At 40.1% G+C, this 19,562-nt stretch overlaps 2 protein-coding genes across 7 annotated transcripts in view; one reads left to right on the top strand and one right to left on the bottom strand.

Moving 5' to 3' along the window:
* The window catches only part of NBEA (neurobeachin), a 786,732-nt gene that overhangs the window by 229,630 nt on the left and 537,540 nt on the right, over positions 1 to 19,562 (bottom strand). For all 6 annotated transcript variants that reach the window (XM_073662535.1, XM_073662540.1, XM_073662538.1 and 3 more), the window contains one exon: positions 18,653 to 18,789. In XM_073662535.1, coding sequence (XP_073518636.1) covers positions 18,653 to 18,789 — 137 coding nt within the window. The remainder of the gene's footprint in view (positions 1 to 18,652; positions 18,790 to 19,562) is intronic.
* Positions 14,719 to 16,921, top strand: MAB21L1 (mab-21 like 1). The gene has a single exon (XM_073662534.1). The coding sequence runs from the start codon at positions 15,077 to 15,079 to the stop codon at positions 16,154 to 16,156; it is 1,080 nt and encodes a 359-aa protein (XP_073518635.1). The 5' UTR covers positions 14,719 to 15,076; the 3' UTR covers positions 16,157 to 16,921.

The following is a 19,562-nucleotide window of genomic DNA, read 5'->3' as shown; positions in this document are numbered from 1 at the left end:
GCGGGCAATCAGCGACGCGGGATTTCAGAACAAGATGGCGGCCGTTAGCGGCTCATCTGCCGCACAGAGGTCAGCGGCGATGCAGCCGGGAGATGACCGGCGCTAGCCTGTCATCTCCCGGCTGCTCGCAGCGGAAGTACCCGCACAGGCAGCGCCGCTCCCTGGTCCTCACTAACACGGTTCGCTGATTGGTAGCGGCCACGACCAATCAGCGATATTGGCGCCAAATTTAAACACCGCTCTGCTGATTAAAGTAGTGCACAACCCATTTAAACACTGCTTCGCTGATTAGTCACGCCCGGTCGGCCGCATACATATTCTAGAATACCCGATGCGTTAGAATTGGGCCACCATCTAGTAGTATTATAACTTAGCAGCTGCCATCTTCAATTTTTCCCACCATCGCGCTGGTCCCACACTGCAATCTTGTGACCGTAGCTTCTGACTGACCGGAAGTCAAAGGTAACAGTGACAAGCTCCCAATATAAGTCTATGGCAGCTTTGTTCTGGCTCTCACAGACTTACATTGAGTAAAGACCTCTGGCTCACCTAGTAAACACTAGAGCCATCCGACCAGTCACAACCTGCAGAAGACCAACCGGAGCCGGGCCCGGGACAGTGAAGATGGCAGCTGGTAACTATAATACTGGGGGCATGGAACTTTGATTATAGCACCACTCCAGTGATTTTTGCTTTTATTTCAGCGCTGGAGTGGTGCTTCTAATCTACATTCCCCGACTCTCGGATAATACTCACCGGCCGTAGTCTTCAGCTCTTCCCGTTGTAGCTCCGGTCCCAATCCGCCATCTCTGACGGCAGTTTATGACTGACCGTAAGTCAGCGATAACAAGCTCTTAGTGTAAGTCTATGTGGGCCTCATTCTGGCTCTCACAGATTTAGAGAAGTGACTTCCGGCTCATCCAGCAAATACTGGAGCAATCTAGCAGATCTCACACTGCTTGAGACCGACTGGAGCGGTGCTGGGAACAGATGAAGACGGCGGCTGGTAAGTATAATACTGGGAGCAGGGAATTTAGATTAGTAGCACCACTCTAGCGCTGCAATAAAAAAAACAATGCTGGAGTGGTGCTTTTAAAAAATAAACAAACGGTTGTCCTGTGAAAACAAAAAGTTACACCTATCCGTGGGATCAGTGGAAGTCCGACTGTTGGGGAATTTTTATCCCCCCCAAGAGAGCACTTTTAAACCTGTTAGTATAGAGCGGCAGTGCACACCCCCGACCTCCACGCCATTGATTCATTCTCTGGGCTGCCAGAATAAACTGAGTGCAGTGCACAGCAGCCCCACAGGGAATGAATGGAGTAGCGGTGGAGCATGTGCGCTGCTGCTCTATTCTAACAGGTATAAAAGTTCCCTGTTCTGCCGACCCCAACTGATCAATGACTCCTTATCCTGCAAATAGATAATCTACTTTCACTGGACAAACCTTTTAAGATATTTTGCAAAAAAAACAACAAAACATATACAGCCCATTATTTTGTGTATACAGCTTCTATGCAGATCTATTTCACTCCACGGTTACAGACTACAAACAAATCCTGTGCAGTCTGATGTTGCAGTCAGGTGCCACGCCACTTCATGATGTATCATGCCATCTGTCCTAAATCCCGATGATTCAAAACTGCAAAATACGCAGTAAAGTTCTAGGTGTCTTTAATTGCTCTGGTAGTGCGTGGATAATGGCTTTGATAAATATATTCCAAAATTGTATACGTGAATTAAAATGGCTTGGGTGGGCGAAACATGGCAGCTTCATCTAGAGATAGTGACAGTTGTATCTGCAGTTCTAACTAAGCTTCATTGCAGTGAAAGGGGTTGAGTTGCAATGTCACACAGTGGACTGGTATGAATGGTGGGGGTTTTTTTTGTTAGTTTTTTTAAAGAAGCAGTGATTTTTTTCATTATTGAGTAATCCTTTAAAGTGTCTGGCATTTCTGTGACTGGTATAAATGGACATTATCTCCATCTACTTATATATTCATCATAGTAATAGTCACACTGAACACATGAAATGCAACCAATAAAAAAATATATACGTTGTGAATGTAGCATGTGTATAGTGTGTTTACTGATGGTCTATACAATTTAAAGTAATGTCTAGCGCAATAAACAAATGAAAAACTCCGCAAAACAGTAAGGCTGCGTTCCCATGATGAGATATTGGTGAGTTTTTTATGCGGCAGAATTTCTGCACCTATTTAAATTAGGTTACATGTGTTTTTCATTGCGTTTTTGTGTGCATTTTTTAACATGCGTTTTACCTTGTTTTGACGCTGTGTTTTTTGTCTCTTGTTGATGTGTCATGCTTTAAATAAAGCGGCTTTGTTTTTTATACCACCTGGTATTTAGCTTCGACAAAACTGTATTGAAACATTTGGGTGCAAATTACATGCATTTTTTATGCGTATCAGCCGCAGAAACTAAACACAAGTGTGTTTTTTTACCTGAGGATTTTCCACACTTAATGTAAATCTATGAGAAAAATCTGTCCGCAAGAGAAATTGACATGCTGCGGATTTGAAACACGATCCGCAGGTCAGTTTACACGGAGTAAAAAAATGTAAAAAAAACACAGTGGTTACGAGATTTCTAGAAATCCCATCCACTTTGCTGGAACTGTAAGACACTCCGTTTTTGATGCAGCAAAAATATGCAGTGTAAAAAATGCCCCAAATGCTCATTTAGGGAACATAGCCTAAAAAAATGCTGCCCCCTTGTAGTAACCCCCCCAGGAATCAGCTGTAATCTCTTGTAAAATCTCTGCAGCGCCACCCCAGGGAAAGTGCAGCATTACACAGTGCTCTTTTAAATCAAGGCTACGTTCCTACGATAAGCATTTGATGTTGAAGATTTTCTACAGCATTTCTGCACCTATTATGTAAATTAGATTAAAAAATGCAATGAAAAGAATGCAAGTAATCTGTTTTTTTTTTCTACATGTATTTTTATCACAGCGGTTTTTGTCTCTTTTTGGTGTGTCAAGTTTTAAATAAATTTGTTTCGTATTTTATAATTCCTGGGATTTGGCTTTGACAAACCTTTACTGACACAGTCATGTGCAGATTACACGCGTTTTTGATGCATTTCTGCACTGGAAAAGCACTAAAAATGCATGAGTTTTCACCTGTGGATTTTCTATGTCTATGGGGGAAACCTGCACATCCCCGCAAAAGAAATTGCATGCTGTGGATTTAAAACACGCACCGCAGGTCAGCTTATACGGTTTAAAAAATAAAAGCACAGTGGGTACAAGATTTCTATAATTCCCATCCACTTTGTTGAAACTGTAAGATGTTGCTGTTTTTGTGCAACGAAAATACACAGCATCAAAAACTCATCATGTGCACACAGCCCAATGGTTTGCTATGCACTGACATGCCAGTTTCTTCAATGCTAGAGATTAGGGATGAATGGACCCGTGGACATTCTGGTTAGCCCAAACTTTAGTCCAAATTTCGGTTCGGATACCAGTACTCTACCCGAACTTGAACCTCATCTAAATCAATGGGGACCTGAACATTGGATCTGTAAAATAAATCTCTCTCTTCTCCCAAACTGTAAAACGGACATCCAGGTGAAATCCGTGTTTGGAGTTCAGCACTTGACACTGGGTATCCGGTGCGAACCCCGAACTTTACAGTTTGGGTTCGCTCATCTCTACTAGAGATGTACTGTGGGTACGGAAAGTATTCAGACCCCTTTCAATTTTTCACTCTTTGTTTCATTGCAGCCATTTGATAAATTCTAAAAAGTTCATTTTTTTCTCATTTTAAAGTGCACTCTGCCCCCATCTTGACTAAAAAAAACAGAAATGTAGAAATTTTTGCAAATTTATTAAAAAAGAAAATTTGAAATATAACATGGTCATAAGTATTCAGACCCTTTGCTCAGACACTCATATTTAAGTCACATGATGTCCATTTCCTTGTGATGGTTCTACTCCTTCATTGGAGTCCACCTGTGTTTAACTAAACTGATAGGACTTGATTTGGAAAGGCACACACCTGTCTATATAAGACCTCACAGCTCACAGTGCATGTCAGCCCAAATGAGAATCATAGACTCAAAGGAACTGCCCAAAGAGCTCAGAGACAGAATTGTGGCAAGGCACAGATCTGGCAAAGGTTACAAAGGAATTTCTACATTACTCAAGGTTCCTAAGAGCACAGTGGCCTCCATAATCCTTAAATGGAAGAAGTTTGGGACCACCAGAAGTCTTCCTAGACCTGGCCGTGAAGCCAAACTGAGCAATCGTGGGAGAAGAGCCTTGGTGAGAGAGGTAAAGAAGAAAGCCAAGATCACTGTGGCTGAGCTCCAGAGATGCAGTAGGGAGATAGGAGAAAGTTCCACAAAGTCAACTATCACTGCAGCCCTCCACCAGTCGGGCCTTTATGGCAGAGTGGCCAGACGGAAGCTTCTCCTCAGTGCAAGACATATGAAAGCCCGCATAGAGTTTGCTCCAAAAGACATGAAGGACTCCCAGACTATGAGAAATAAGATTCTCTGGTCTGATGAGACGAAGATAGAACTTTTTGGTGATAATTCTAAGCGGTATGTGTGGAGAAAACCAGGCACTGCTCATCACCTGCCCAATACAATCCCAACAGTGAAACATGGTGGTGGCAGCATCATGCTATGGGGATGTTTTTCAGCTGCAGGGACAGGACGACTGATTGCAATTGAAGGAAACATGAATGTGGCCAAGTACAGAGATATCCTGGATGAAAACCTCTTCCAGAGTGCTCTGGACCTCAAAATTGGACGAAGGATCACCTTCCAACAACACAATTGTAGCGTCTGCGTCCCTGCCTCCTGCTAGGCAGGGACGCTGTTCCCCTCACCTCTCCGCTCCGTGCCCGGCGTCTTCCTCCCGCTCTGCTGGCAGCGCGCGCTGCTTCCCGGCCACTGTGCTTAGGGCGCGCGCGCGCTCCCCCTCTCTTAAAGGGGCCGCGTGCCGTCCTAAGGAGTCCCCGGCCAATGGCCGGAGGACCTCACCATATATAAGGCACCTCCTCCAAAATGGAGGTGCCCGAGCAATGTTGTTGCATAGCCTATCACTCTGCTTCAGCCCTCAGGTCCCGTTACCAGATACCTGCCAGATTCCTGCTTGATACCTGCCTGATACTTAACCTACAAAAGACAAAAGACAAAAATATATCTCATACCCTACCATCATTATATATAAATGTAAAGTAAAGTTGCATAATAAATATAGGGTACTTAGTGAACTATTTAGATACTTGTCTATCTGCTTACATTCCTGCGGTCCAACAGTCTGCCTACCAGCCCTGCCAGTCTGTCTATGGATCAGTTTGCCCGCTCACCTGGGAGCGCTCATCTGCTACCTGCCTGCTAGCCTACCTGGAGGCTCTGCCGTCACGTGCTGTGACCACCTGCCTGTCCAGAGACTCTTGCCCGCTCACCTGGGAGCGTCCACCTGCTACCTGCCTGCTAGCCTATCTGGAGGCTTAGCCGTCACTTGCCGTGACCACCCGCCTGTCAAGAGACTGTCTCCGTCACTTGCCGTGACCTCCTGCCCTTCTACCCAGAGACTGTCCCCGTCACTAGCCGTGACTACCTGCCCGCTTACCCTGGGAGCCACCCGCTTCCTTACAAGGACTGCCCCTTTGTATAGTTGCTCAGAGATTCCACCTCCCAGACCCGTTACAACAATGACCCTAAGCACACAGCTAAAATAACAAGGAGTGGCTTCAGAACAATTCTGTGATCATTCATGACTGGCCCAGTCAAAGCCCTGACCTAAACCCAATTGAGCATCTCTGGAGAGACCTGAAAATGGCTGTCCACCAACGTTCACCATCCAACCTGACGGAACTGGAGAGGATCTGCAAGGAAGAATGGCAGAGGATCCCCAAATCCAGGTGTGAAAAACTTGTTGCATCATTCCCAAGAAGACTCATGGCTGTTAGAACTCTCCTGTTAGGTTTTTTTTAGTTTGCTGGTCACATGACCATTTTTGCCTATTTAATCCGGCTCCGCCCTCCTGGTCTTGCTGGACTTCACTGTATTTACTACTCTTGAGCTAGCTTGGTGCTCTGTTGCCGTTCTCTGTTAGTTTTGCTAGGTCTTCTGACCTCTATGCTTTTTGTTGTGTGTTTGTCTTTGACTGCTACTATTTCTGCTAGGAGGTGTCCAACTTATCCCAGTCCCTAGTTCTTGTAGGGATCCCTCCCTCACATCTATAGGTCTTCGTTCAGACTAGCCGAGGACTTTAGCGGGTCTGATCGCAGGATCAGGTTCCCCGTTACATCGTAGGGATCTAGTTTAGTTCTATTGTAGGGACATTTCTCCTGTCTTTCCTTAGTCCCTGTAGCAGATCATAACAATGGCTGTACTAGCTCAAAAGGGTGCTTCTACTCAATACTAAGCAGAAGGTCTGAATACTTATGACCATGTGGTATTTCAGTTTTTTCTTTTTTAATAAATTTGCAAAAATTTCTACATTTCTGTTTTTTTTCAGTCAAGATGGGGTGCAGAGAGTACTTCAATGAGAAAAAAAATTAACTTTTTAGAATTTAGCAAATAGCTGCAATGAAACAAAGAGTGAAAAAATTAAAGAGGGCTGAATACTTTCCGTACCCACTGTATCTGCAGCCGTCCTCTACTCTAGTTAATGGACGGTGGTCATGAACAAAAATGCCCTAATAGTAAATCTGAAAATGAGTTTTCGAAATGAGAAAGCCCCTTTAAACAATCTGCGGACCTTTGGATGTTGAGAGCAGATACCATTTTGATACTTGTTATACTGCCCTTACTGAACAAACATCGATAATGATCCATAGGAATAAAATTGGAGCTGCTCAGAGATGTCACCCCAGATGTCAATATGGCTTAGATTCAGAAACAGACTATACTACTACTTTATACAGAAAACACATGGAGGTGCAAACACATTAGAAACACACATGTATAATAAAATCCATGAGCACATTGCTGTCCTGGGGGGGCTGGTTCTTATTTCTGGTTTAGAAAACCCCAATCCAAACTCAAAGCAAGTTTTCTAGTTGCTGCTAGACATGGACGCTACTGCTGCGGGAGCAGGCATAGGAGATGCTATGGGATCCAATAAGGAAATGGTGGTGGTGGGGGCATTTTTATTTAAAGCTGACATATGGTTAGCATGGGAAGGTTGAGCAAAAGCAACAGTGGAAAACTGAAGACCGAGAACTAGAAAATAAAAAAGAGGGAGGACAAGTACAGGTTGTGGTGACCAATCCATTTTTTTAAAGGTTTCAAGTCCTGAACTCACTTACTGCTATGATAAATTGGGTCCAATTGCACATTTTGGTACATGGCACCACGGTTATGTGTTATACCAGTGCAATCACGACAGTCGCCTATGAGCAAAAGCATGCCAGCTAAGAAATCAATGAGCGCCTTCATCTAGTTGTAGCTCTACCAGAGTGAAGGTAATTCTTTGTGTACCGTCTTTAATGCAAGAAGTCTTATGGATGGTTGTCCAGAAGAAGGAGTCGGGGTGACTCAAATGCGTTGATAATAAACCCACATTTTACTTTACTATTGGATTGTCGTGACTCCAGAGAGCGCAGCATTTCTTCCATACTCCCGATTTTTAGTCTTAAAGCGTTTATATGCTTTTCCAATGTTTGTGTGGGCTTCCTCCAGATATTTCTGTTTCCTCTCACACTTGAAAAATGTTAATAGACTTTCTATACAATTAATTCTCGAGTCCATGGAAGCTTGAAATAGGGAAATTAAATTGAGAGAAACTGTTGTGCTATATAAATAAAAAAAAAAATACAAGTATAATTTACAATTATGTCTACAGTATTTATATTACTAACAACATTCAAAATTCATACCAATAGTATGGAAAAGAAGTGCTGTGCTACAAAAAAATAAAAAATCAGATCCAGTAGAAATCACTGCACAAAAAGGAAATGTGACCCCAAAATATTATTTCATTTGTTAAAAGTTAGTTATAGACCTCTCAAAATGATCACTTCTGTACTGTTTTTTCCACCGCCGCTGTATGGGTCCCCGGATAAATCTCTGTTCACACAACCGCAAGATGACGGGTCGTCCATAAGGGTTATATGATATATGGGAGGATCAGTAGTAATGGCCAACTCCAATGAGGTCCCTTTGGCCGACACGTTACTGCCCCCCACTCACGTGACCTCTCAGCACACAACAGATGTGACCGAACCTGAACTGGACATGGTATAATAAAGGAGGTATCAGATATAGCATGGACTAAAGATGTGAAAAATAAATCATTATGCAATTTAAATGTATGAAAAATTGTGTTTTGAATTAACGTGCATTGGTGAATGTGGTAACGCCCCCTAGTTTTTTTTCCTAACCAGTACCATCTGCGTACCTACTGCATCAAGCCGTGGTGGACATACATGGGGCATTTGTCGGGGTTGACAAGCTCAGTTTTGGCTCTGCGCATTAATCCTTGGTTATGATGCGGCCATGTATATGACATATTCTTCTCTATCAGGAGTGAAGCAGGACGTACAGTACGACACTTGCCAAGGGAGGAGAAGGTTTCCCTTCTGACAAGCAGAGAAGAAGAATACGTCATATACATGGCCACCACACGTCTAAGGAATAGGTCCGCAGCAAGGAGAAGGAGCTGGTCCAACCAGATGCACTGCGCATGTGGGCAAAGAAATTGGCAGTCAGGAAAAATCATGAGAATGCTAACAATGACCCCAAAGTGAGCCATTTAAAGACAAATTTTTTTAATAAATCTAAATTGCAAAATTAATGTATTTTAACATCTGACCATAATAAACAAAAAATTGCAGGTTAACCTCTAATATTTTTTAGTTTCACATATTAGGCATTTTTTTCTATTTGCGAAAAATTGTTTCAACAACAGAATGGTCACGGTGATGAGAATCAGGTCATGTTCACATGGAGAGTAAATGCTGCTTTTTTCCACGTTTTCTGCAGGTTTCATCATAATTGGCAATAATACATTCTTCTTTGATTATTGTGCTTTGCTGCATTTTCCCATTTTATTTGATGCAGATTTGAAGCAGTTTTTTTTAGTATAGAAAAGCTTCAATTCTACAATTAAATATGTAACTGGGTTATTTTACTTGCATTTAATATGGGTTTTTTCAGGCTCCCCATGAAAGCCTTTAGATAAAAAAGACGCACAATTCAGCAGCACCTTTGGACTTGCATTAGTTTTCATGAGCTCATTTGCTTAGAGAGTTAAAAGAAGCAGGCTTTCTGTATGAAAAAAATGCAGTGGAAAATATAATTGCACTATGTGGGAATATGGCCTTAAAGTAAAATACTAATCATGACAAATTGACTGCTTAAAAATATATATATACATAATATATATATATATATTATTAATAATATAAAATAATAATAATAATGGTTATAAAAAAGATGCTAAGATCAGCTTCATCAAGTTTATAGGCACTGACTATGAAACAACAAAAAAAGTTTGGTCTAGCTGAAAAGTTTGCCCATAAAAGCCAGCGACAGACAATGGGGAAACGGCAAGACATGTGCCAACTAATGAGTGTCAAGTGGACATTCCGCAGACCTACAAAGAAAGGCCCCTGCGAGGGAACAGATTAAATCACTCTGAACAAGGAGTGTTCCAGGCTTCATTAGTTATTATTACCCAGCAAATATGGTGAGCAGAATGTACACATGTCAGCTGGGAGGGACAGACAATAGCGGGGACAACTTATAAACTCGGTCTTGCTGAGAGAGAGTCCATAAAACAAGCGCCTGGCACATTTGGATTCATGCGGCAACACCTCCTAATGCATAAACCACCAGATGACACAGATGGGGCAAAACCAAACATGAAAAGGGGCCTCTATTGTGTGCACTCTGGACTTGATTTGATAGTCATTCAAGCAACTAAATGCAGATTGCTCTCTGGGAAACAAAAAAAAAAAGGAAAGAGAAAAAAAAAATCACCGGATCGTTTATTAACAAATCTGTGGAATTATGGCAGATCAAAATCACATATTAACCCATTTGTTACTATGCCTGTCCCTTTGGGAGGCAGGCAATAGTTTTTTTTTCGACTAAAATAAACTGTAAAAAAAAAAAAAAAAAAAAAAAAAAAAAGGGGCTCAGAAGCTTATTAACTAATATTCCTGATCACAATGTGTTTAGGTTTTTCAAATCCATAATAAGAACATGATTCATGTATACATGCTGGATTTGTGCATGTTAATAATAATAATAATAATAATCTTTTTATTTATATATTTGTGCATGTTGTGTGTCTTCTGCTGATTGTACAATTTTTAAAAACATAGGTTTTTGTTGTTTTTTTAAATAAATATTTCAGCTTCTTGAAGAAACCTGATTGTGTGTGTGTGTCACATAAGAGTTTACAAGGTTAAATTACTATCTGAGAGAAGGTAATCTGGCAGACTTTGAGAACAGCCTGCAAACACTACAATCTGCATCTAGAAGGGCATTTGTCATCATTAGCTGAGCTCTGACAGCTGGCACCCACTGTGTCCCAAGCCTCCGAAAAGTAGCAAAAAAACTGCATTTAAGTAACCATTGTCTAGTTCTTGTGCAGTAAGAGGGGTTCAAGTGGGATGACCAAGAGATAAATATATTTACTAAGGCGTATGGCACTGTAATGTTCTGTCACTTTCTAACTTTATGCTGTAGAATGAAAAAACAAAGGACATGTTGAACAGATTAACATAATTATCAAAATCTGATCTCTACAGATAAAGATTCTGTTAAAGTGCTAATAATTGCTTAAATACTGCCTGGGAATTTTAAAACATACGTTAATTTCAAGAAGAAAAAAAAAAGATTATATATATATATATATATATATATATATATATATATATATATATATATATATATATATATATATATAGACTGGCATATTATATACACCCACACACCAGTGTAATATAAATATACAAAAAAAAGAATTATATATATAGATATATATATCTATATATATATAGATATATATATATATATATATATACACACACACATAATAATAATTTATATATACATAAAAACTATATATATATATATATATATATATACACACATTTGTTTTATATATAATATAAATATATTATATAACTGTACAACACAAACAAATACAAAATAACTATTGATACCATCTTTGTATATATATATATATATATATGTACACACAAACACACACACATGTACATATATATATTTATTTTATAATGAGCCTTATTCCACTTGAGATTTTCTATTATGTAAACCACTTCACATTCAAATCAAAAAATTATTTTTGTGCTAATGTGAAAACTATGTAAATGAAGGACACTCATTTATCAGAAAAGCTGACAACCATTCCATATTGCAAGTGAGAAATGAAAATGCTTTGAAAAAAAACAAAACAAAAAGGAGAAGCAATTAATTAGTTTTATTTATTTATTTTTTATTGCACTGTCTGGAGGCACAACAAAATTAGTCATCCGGCAACTAAAATAAATAAATATTTAGACTTTTTTTTGTCATTTACACACACATATGGCTTTTGTCTGCTATACTGAGCACCAAGAGGACCACAGACGCCTATGGCTAAATTGTATACTCGCAGATGCAGGTTAAGGGAGAACTCAGTTGATTTACTCTGCTGATGGAGAAAGTGGATTTTCAAATTTCAGTTAGCCATTAAAAGGTATCAACCACTGAGGACTCTCAAATCTAAATATTTTTCAAGAGTGTGTATAAATACATGTCAAGCATCAGTGGTACAATGAATTATAAAAAGGAAAACGCAAAAAAACAAAAGAAATAAAACGCATAAAAATAAACTAAATAAAGTTATTCAATACAAAATTTTACAGACATAAAAATAAGAAAATATTTATCAGGTGCTAAAATTATTTATTATATAATAGTTTATTTTACATTTAAAATGACCAACAAAGAATAGAAGATTACACATTCAATATATTTTAACAATAGCTAACTATTACAAACTGATATAATATTTGCTTAATTTGAAGCTTAAAGTATTCAGATAATCAGGTAAAAATATATGTATTTTGCCATCCATGCGCTATAATCATCTTAATGAGGTTAAAATGAATTGTTCTTGGTATTGTGAGGTTGCAGAACAAGTCACAGTTCCCCTTCATGCAAAACTCTCCTTTCTTAATCTATTCCTGTCTACATAATTGACCTTTGCTGCCCTTGTCTTGGAAAATTGTTTCCTTTTCTACTATGCCAAGGCAGCTTTTTACCAGGTTATGAGCACAACACGTTAATTATTCCAGATCTGAAGCCATGGTAAAGAGGGGGAAAATGCCTTTGTCTTGAATTAATAGTCAAGTATTAGTGCAACTAAATACAGAATATCTATATATTTTATATATACGAGTGTGTGCACTTATAATTATATATATATATATATATATATATATATATATATATATATATATATATATATATGCACACTCTGATAAATTGCAATTTGTAAGAAAAAAAAAAAAATCTGCTTCATTTTTGCAGCCCCGATTTTTATACTATGCTTCATACTATCAGTTTATTTCAGCCTCCTGCATTGTATGATCTGCAATGAAAGTGTCCTTTATACAAATACAATATGCAAAAAAAATGGCCTGGGAGCCATTTCTTCCCATTTGTTTTCTATTTCATAAAATGACTTCATATGACATTTGCGGAGCTATAATGGAGGAGTTGCTAGGCAACCAAGCAAAATTGGCTCCAGGCAGTTGAATTACAGATTTCAAATTTTGCAGGCAACTTTTCACTAGGGCAATCACCAGAGGAACTCCAGCACTCAGGAAATATATAGATTTTGCACTATATATATATTTTTACTATAAATATAATATAAATTATATTTTTTTTAGTAATTATATATATATATATATATATATATATATATATATACATACACACAAACATACACACACATGTATATATATTTATTTACTTATAAATATATATTGGTTATAAATAAAAATATATAGAGAGATAAATACATATAAAAATATAATTATTACTGATTAACACTGCTACTAAAATATGTATATATAGATCGGTACACACACACACACATGCATATAAATATATATATTATATAGATAAATAATATATTAAATATAATATATATTATACAGAAAAAAAAATCTTACTACAATTTTTACAGATTAAGTCCACTACTAAAAAAACAAAAAAATAGTTGTGATTCTTACATTTATGCATTAGAATAAGGGAGTTAATACAAATGTATATTTCTTCCAATTGATGAGCAGTTATGTGTTGCAGTAATTTCTGCTACATTACTAAGTACACAACATAACAATAACTGGAAACCCCAATATGTGCAACTGACAACCACAAAAGGTAATTGGATACATTCGGGGAAAAAAAAAAAAGTCAATAAGTGTAATTTATTTAAAAAAACTACAAATACCTAATTATAATAAAATTGAAAAATAAAATTGCAGGAGTAAATGGAGGCACATGAGGGGGCATATCATGAGGGGGCACACAATGACAGGTCACACTGGGTGATCGGCCATAATAAAGTACTAGAAGAACCGCCTACAGCAACCAATCAGAAATCGGTTGTCACTGCTACAGTGCGAGGAGCACAATGAAGTCCTGATCTCATTGGTTGCTATAAGCCACGCCTCCAACATTCTGCTTTATATTATTTGTATATACACAATGATGATCAGTATAGAAGTGCACTCATTACTAACCGGGCTATGACGTCACACCGGCAGGTATACAGGAGGACAGAGACGTATACACGCCAACATAGTACTGGCATCACAACAAGCCAGGGTTAAGAGCCGCTGCTGGTTGCTAAGAGACGGCGCGGTGTGAGCGAGATGTGGTCGGGTCCCGCAAGTCAGGAGCAACAGAGGCCGCGCAGCTCCAGACAGGAGAGGCCGCACAGCCCGGCTCCAGCACCGGGACCAGCTACGGCCGGCGGGAAGGGTCATAGCTTATACATACACTACACTCACAGGTATATGTGTGCGTGCCTATTATATATATATATATATACACACACACACCTCTCACTAATATCCGCTGTGTAATGTGTATGTATTACACTGCTGTGGGGCTCAATATCGACCGAGGTATGGGAACTGCTTCTTGCACTAAACAGTCTAAATACACGTCTGATAGATAATCATAATATATATATATATATATATATATATATATATAATGATCACACGTAGAAAAATAAGCAGCACTCCTAATAATGTGAAAAAGAGGGGCTTTCATTGGACAGAGAGTATATGGCCAAAGAGCATTGCACCCATAGGATAGTATTTTGGCGCAGATTGCCCCTCTCCTGGTTCCTGTAGTTCATGAATGACCCTGTGATATTTCAGCCCCAGCGACCTGTGCTTTGAAGGGGGCTGCTGTCGGTCCTCTGCCTCCTGCACTGCTACATAGTGTTACATTGTTGCTGTGATCTCCACCTCTGCACCCTGCAGCCCCCCTGCAGCCCCTGCACGGTCCAGGCTCTGGGTAATTGCTGATCACGTGGCAGGAGGTCATGTCCTGGAGGGCTGGGTGGGGTGGCACTGCAAGCTCTCACACATGCCCTGAGATTTGGGGAGGGGGTGCTGATGAGGCTCCCAGATGAAGGAGGAGACTCGCCTGATGGCGATTGGCCGGCTGCCTGGCCCTGCCTTTATAATAATTCCCACACTGGGGGCTGTAGTATCCAGCATCCACACTATATACAGTGACACAGCTGAGGGCCAGGGCACAGGCTGCTGTATATAAAGCTGTATCTGTGTGCACACTGCCCCCTGCCCTGGCCTCACTGGTGGGAGGAGGAGGGGCTGGCACCTTGTCATCCACGATCTCCATGCAGCCCCCCATGCCATCCTCCTGAGCAGCAGCAGCGCCCGCAGTGGTAGCAGCAGCGCCCGGCGCTATTCTTCGCTCCAGACTCCTTCTTCCTTCTTCAAAGTTGGCTCCTGCTCCAGCTGCCGCCTTGGATCCCTCGGCTTATTGCGAGACTCCGGTGTACAATCCGGATCTCTGCCCCAACATGATCGCTGCCCAGGCCAAGCTGGTGTACCACCTGAACAAGTACTACAATGAGAAGTGCCAGACCAGGAAGGCGGCCATCTCCAAGACCATCCGGGAGGTGTGCAAGGTGGTCTCCGACGTCCTGAAGGAGGTGGAGGTGCAGGAGCCGCGCTTCATCAGCTCCCTCAATGAGATGGACAACCGCTACGAGGGGCTGGAGGTCATCTCACCCACCGAGTTTGAGGTGGTCCTCTACCTGAATCAGATGGGGGTCTTCAACTTTGTAGACGATGGTTCCCTGCCCGGCTGCGCTGTGCTGAAGCTCAGTGATGGCCGCAAGAGGAGCATGTCCCTCTGGGTGGAGTTCATCACCGCCTCCGGTTACTTGTCGGCCCGGAAAATCAGGTCCAGGTTCCAGACCCTGGTGGCCCAGGCAGTGGATAAGTGCAGCTATAGGGATGTGGTGAAGATGGTGGCTGACACCAGCGAGGTGAAGCTGAGGATCAGGGACAGATACGTGGTACAGATCACTCCGGCCTTTAAATGCACTGGCATCTGGCCCCGCAGCGCTGCCCACTGGCCCTTGCCCCACATTCCCTGGCCTGGTCCTAACAGGGTGGCCGAGGTGAAGGCAGAGGGCTTTAACCTGCTCTCCAAGGAGTGCCATACCCTGGCCGGGAAGCAGAGCTCGGCGGAGAGTGACGCCTGGGTGCTGCAGTTTGCAGAGGCAGAGAACAGGCTGCAGCTGGGGGGATGCAGGAAGAAATGCCTGTCCGTGCTCAAGACCCTGCGGGACCGACACCTTGAACTGCCCGGACAGCCGCTAAACAACTACCACATGAAGACTCTGGTGTCCTATGAGTGCGAGAAGCACCCCAGGGAGTCGGACTGGGACGAGTCTTGCCTTGGGGACCGGCTCAATGGCATCCTGCTGCAGCTCATCTCCTGCCTGCAGTGCCGGAGGTGCCCACATTACTTCCTACCCACCCTGGACCTTTTCCAGGGCAAACCCCACTCCGCCCTGGAGAATGCAGCCAAACAGACCTGGAGGTTGGCCCGAGAGATCCTCACCAACCCCAAGAGCCTGGAGAAGCTCTGAGCTCCCAATGGACATGGGGACTTTTCATATAAGACTGGCCTGACACCCACCACACCATGCCCAGGATATGCCAGGATGCCCTCCTTGTTCTTCTCACACACTACACCATGCCAGGAGACTGTTCTCGTCCAACCTTTACCTGGGATATGACAGGTAACCATTTCACAGCCACAAAGGCCTCTGCTGACCTCTCTGGCAGTGAAATGGTTACACGCTGGAATTCTCCATTCTACAGATCTTTGCTGTTCTTCATTCTAGAAGGATGTGTACAATGTTTCCATACGTCTCCACCACTACTAGATGTGAAGGCTGGCGATCAATGATTGGAGTAGTAGTCCTCCTGAGTATCCTGGCTGAGCACTGTGTACATTAGTCTCCGCATATTGTGACTGTCTGTGAGGTTGTGGATGTTGTGTTCTGTGATCTGGTGACGTGTTGGATACTACAGGACATGTATTCTGTGTCTGCTCTGAGGAGACCGGGTGAGAAGGTAGCTTGCTTTTTTGTATTGGGAAGAGTCAGAACTCTGAAGTTTACATTTGCTCTGTTCTAGACCTGACATTCCGGCAATATTACTTGAAATGTTATTTAAAAAATATTCAAATGAAATTTGATTTTTTTTGGCTTCTATGATGGCGCTTGGAATTCTATATATTTGAAAATGCACTTGAGATACACTGGATAATGACTTCTGTGATCGAGATTTTAAAACTGTTGCGGATTTTAATTTAATTACAATTAATAAATTTACGGAAAATGATTTTATTTTTTGCTGCGGGTTGTCATTTATGCTGGTTTACAGAAACAAATAAATTAAAAAATAAAGGAATAATTTTCTCTCGATGTAGGGAATATTTCAGATGTTCTAATCATCCAGATTACACTTCTGGAAAGCACCAAAATCTGTCAGATTATTCAAGGATAATTCGTTTCTGAACTCGTTTCCAATGCGTTTAAAATAAACTATTTCTCAGACCCGTCTTTAAAAATACACAAAACATTTTTTTCCTACACATTAAAAAACATTTCTATTTTTTTCCTACACATTTCCATTTCACATTTTTAGATTAGTTTTGTTTTTATTTTATATATTTTTCATACTTCTACTTGCTAAAATATATATCTATATTGTTAATTTTTTATACTTCATTTTTGAATCTACAATTATTTGTGCCGAATTATTATTTTCATATTTTTATTGCTAATATAGTTTTCCTTCAGTTAAATTATATTATCTAGTCATTTCTATTTCTTTGCTTTAGTTCTTTTCTACACATATATATTCCTGCATTTATTTATTTGGATATATGATTTTCTACATTTTTTTCCTTTAAATTACTGTTCAGTATTCACATGTAATAATAACAAATTCAGATAATCCTCCGACATATATTTAAGAAAATCACAAAGAAAATAAATGCATTATTAGGGCAATGATAAAAACAATGAATGTTATAAGAAGACTTCACATTTCGCTAAAGAACTGAAATGGAATATTTTCAGTTATTATCGCTAATAATTCCCAAAACCTTGATTATATTTCAGCTAAATTTCACGGAGATTATACCCGATGAATATCGCTCAGAAGATCTAACAATGATCAGGGCCAGATTCAGCATTTTGTTAATATATTCCCGGTTCTTAAGATCAATAAATTGTTTTGGTTTATTAGATTTCTTGCCACCTCCGGGTAAATATAAAAATGTATATGATCAAATCAGATGATCGGCATTTCTGCTCCTTTTTAGTCATATCAGGAAGGCTGAGGATAACGATACAATGTCACCAACTAGTACAAGATTTATAAAGAAACCAGCGATCAGACAAAGCGGGGAAGGAGCGATAGTAACACACAGATACAAAACACGCAGGGATCTATCACACCACACCAGGACTATAAATAATAGAAATACCACAAATGTCTCAGCTGCGTGTTAAAATCTATTTATCTCATATATAACATTTCTGTCTCATTTTTCACATTTGTTTATATCATAACTCCATATATTTCGATCTATATAACATTTATCTAACTCATTTCTAAAATCTATAACATTTCTAATTTTTTGGGGATTTGTATACAAGAAGTTCTGGTGACAACCTTGAGAACTTTGCATCCAATTTTGCATGAAAAGTACTGCTTTTGTTTTTCTAGCTTTATCTACATAACTAGATATCTAAAATATATATCTACACATCTAAAATATATATCTATACATTTATCTACATAACTAAAATATCCATCTGCACATCTACCTACATATCTATCTCATAAATATCTCTTTCTATTTTTCTATCACATGAATATCTATCAAATAAATATCTATCACATAAATATCTCTTATCTATGTATCTATCAATCTATCTCATAAATATCTCTTATCTATCTATCTATCTATCTATCTATCTATCTATCTATCACATAATTCTATATATCGACACATTTTGATAACTTCACTCCTGGATAAAACACGCAGTTATACAGTAACTACTTACTTTGGGATCGATCTTCTTAAAGCTGAGATCTTCTTCATCCACCTCGAAGTAGATCTCAGTGGTGGTGATGGAAAGGGTACCCTTTGCCACCACAATGGGTGCAATAAGCTGGGCAGGGGTACTCAACACGACAGGACCTGTAACAGAGACACACATCAAGTCTCATATTTCCCACATCTAAAGAGCCTTCCTATATTACAGGAATTATTTTGTTCCATTTACACACACAATTCGGTTTTATTTATCCATGTCAGGTATAACCCTGGCACAAGTGTCACTTGATTAACTACAAGATGATCTGATGTAAAAGCAGCTAAATGTCCTGTGACTGCAGTGTTACAATGGCGAGGTTACAGTGTCTGGTAAGAAGGAAACAATCGGCAGCAGCAGAGGGGGCGCAGGACTCTGCACACAGGATAGCAGGGGGAGAATAATGGGGCTGTGGACTGTGGAAATATAGACGAAAGGGAAGAGGAAAACATTCATTATTATGATCTGATATGGAAGTCATCGATATGGAAGTGGATCTGCAGACTTTAATCAATGCTTGCACTATGATGATGACTGTCACTGGGGTAGATCCCTTCAGATCTCCAGTGTGTGATCCTGCAGGGAATACACACAGCACATTTGTATCTCCTCCTAGTATCAAGGTCACAGAGAGATCTGCTGATCAATTCTGTCTGATTACAGTAAAGCACCCAGAGATCTAGTAGTCATTAGATAGTAAAACTGCCCCACTAGGACTGATAGTAATAGTCACAATCAGGAGAATGTGGACAACATACAGATAGGAATACATTGTAGCCTTCAGTGTAACATATTAAGGCCATTTTTATTTTATTTTTTAACTAAGGAGTTTTTTTTGTGGGGTGGGAAGAGGGGGTTTATAATGTTCTGTTATGCAGTG

This window comes from Phyllobates terribilis, unplaced genomic scaffold (assembly GCF_046119375.1).
Source record: "Phyllobates terribilis strain yellow unplaced genomic scaffold, ASM4611937v1 Scaffold_2__4_contigs__length_985480577, whole genome shotgun sequence".
Lineage (NCBI taxonomy): Eukaryota > Metazoa > Chordata > Amphibia > Anura > Dendrobatidae > Phyllobates > Phyllobates terribilis.
The sequence above is the reverse complement of the archived record's forward strand: the minus strand, read 5'-3'. Positions and strand labels throughout refer to the sequence as shown.

Excerpts from the sequence above, each read along its gene's own strand:
- MAB21L1 (XM_073662534.1), top strand. The coding sequence starts at position 15,077 with ATGATCGCTGCCCAGGCCAAGCTGGTGTACCACCTGAACAAGTACTAC.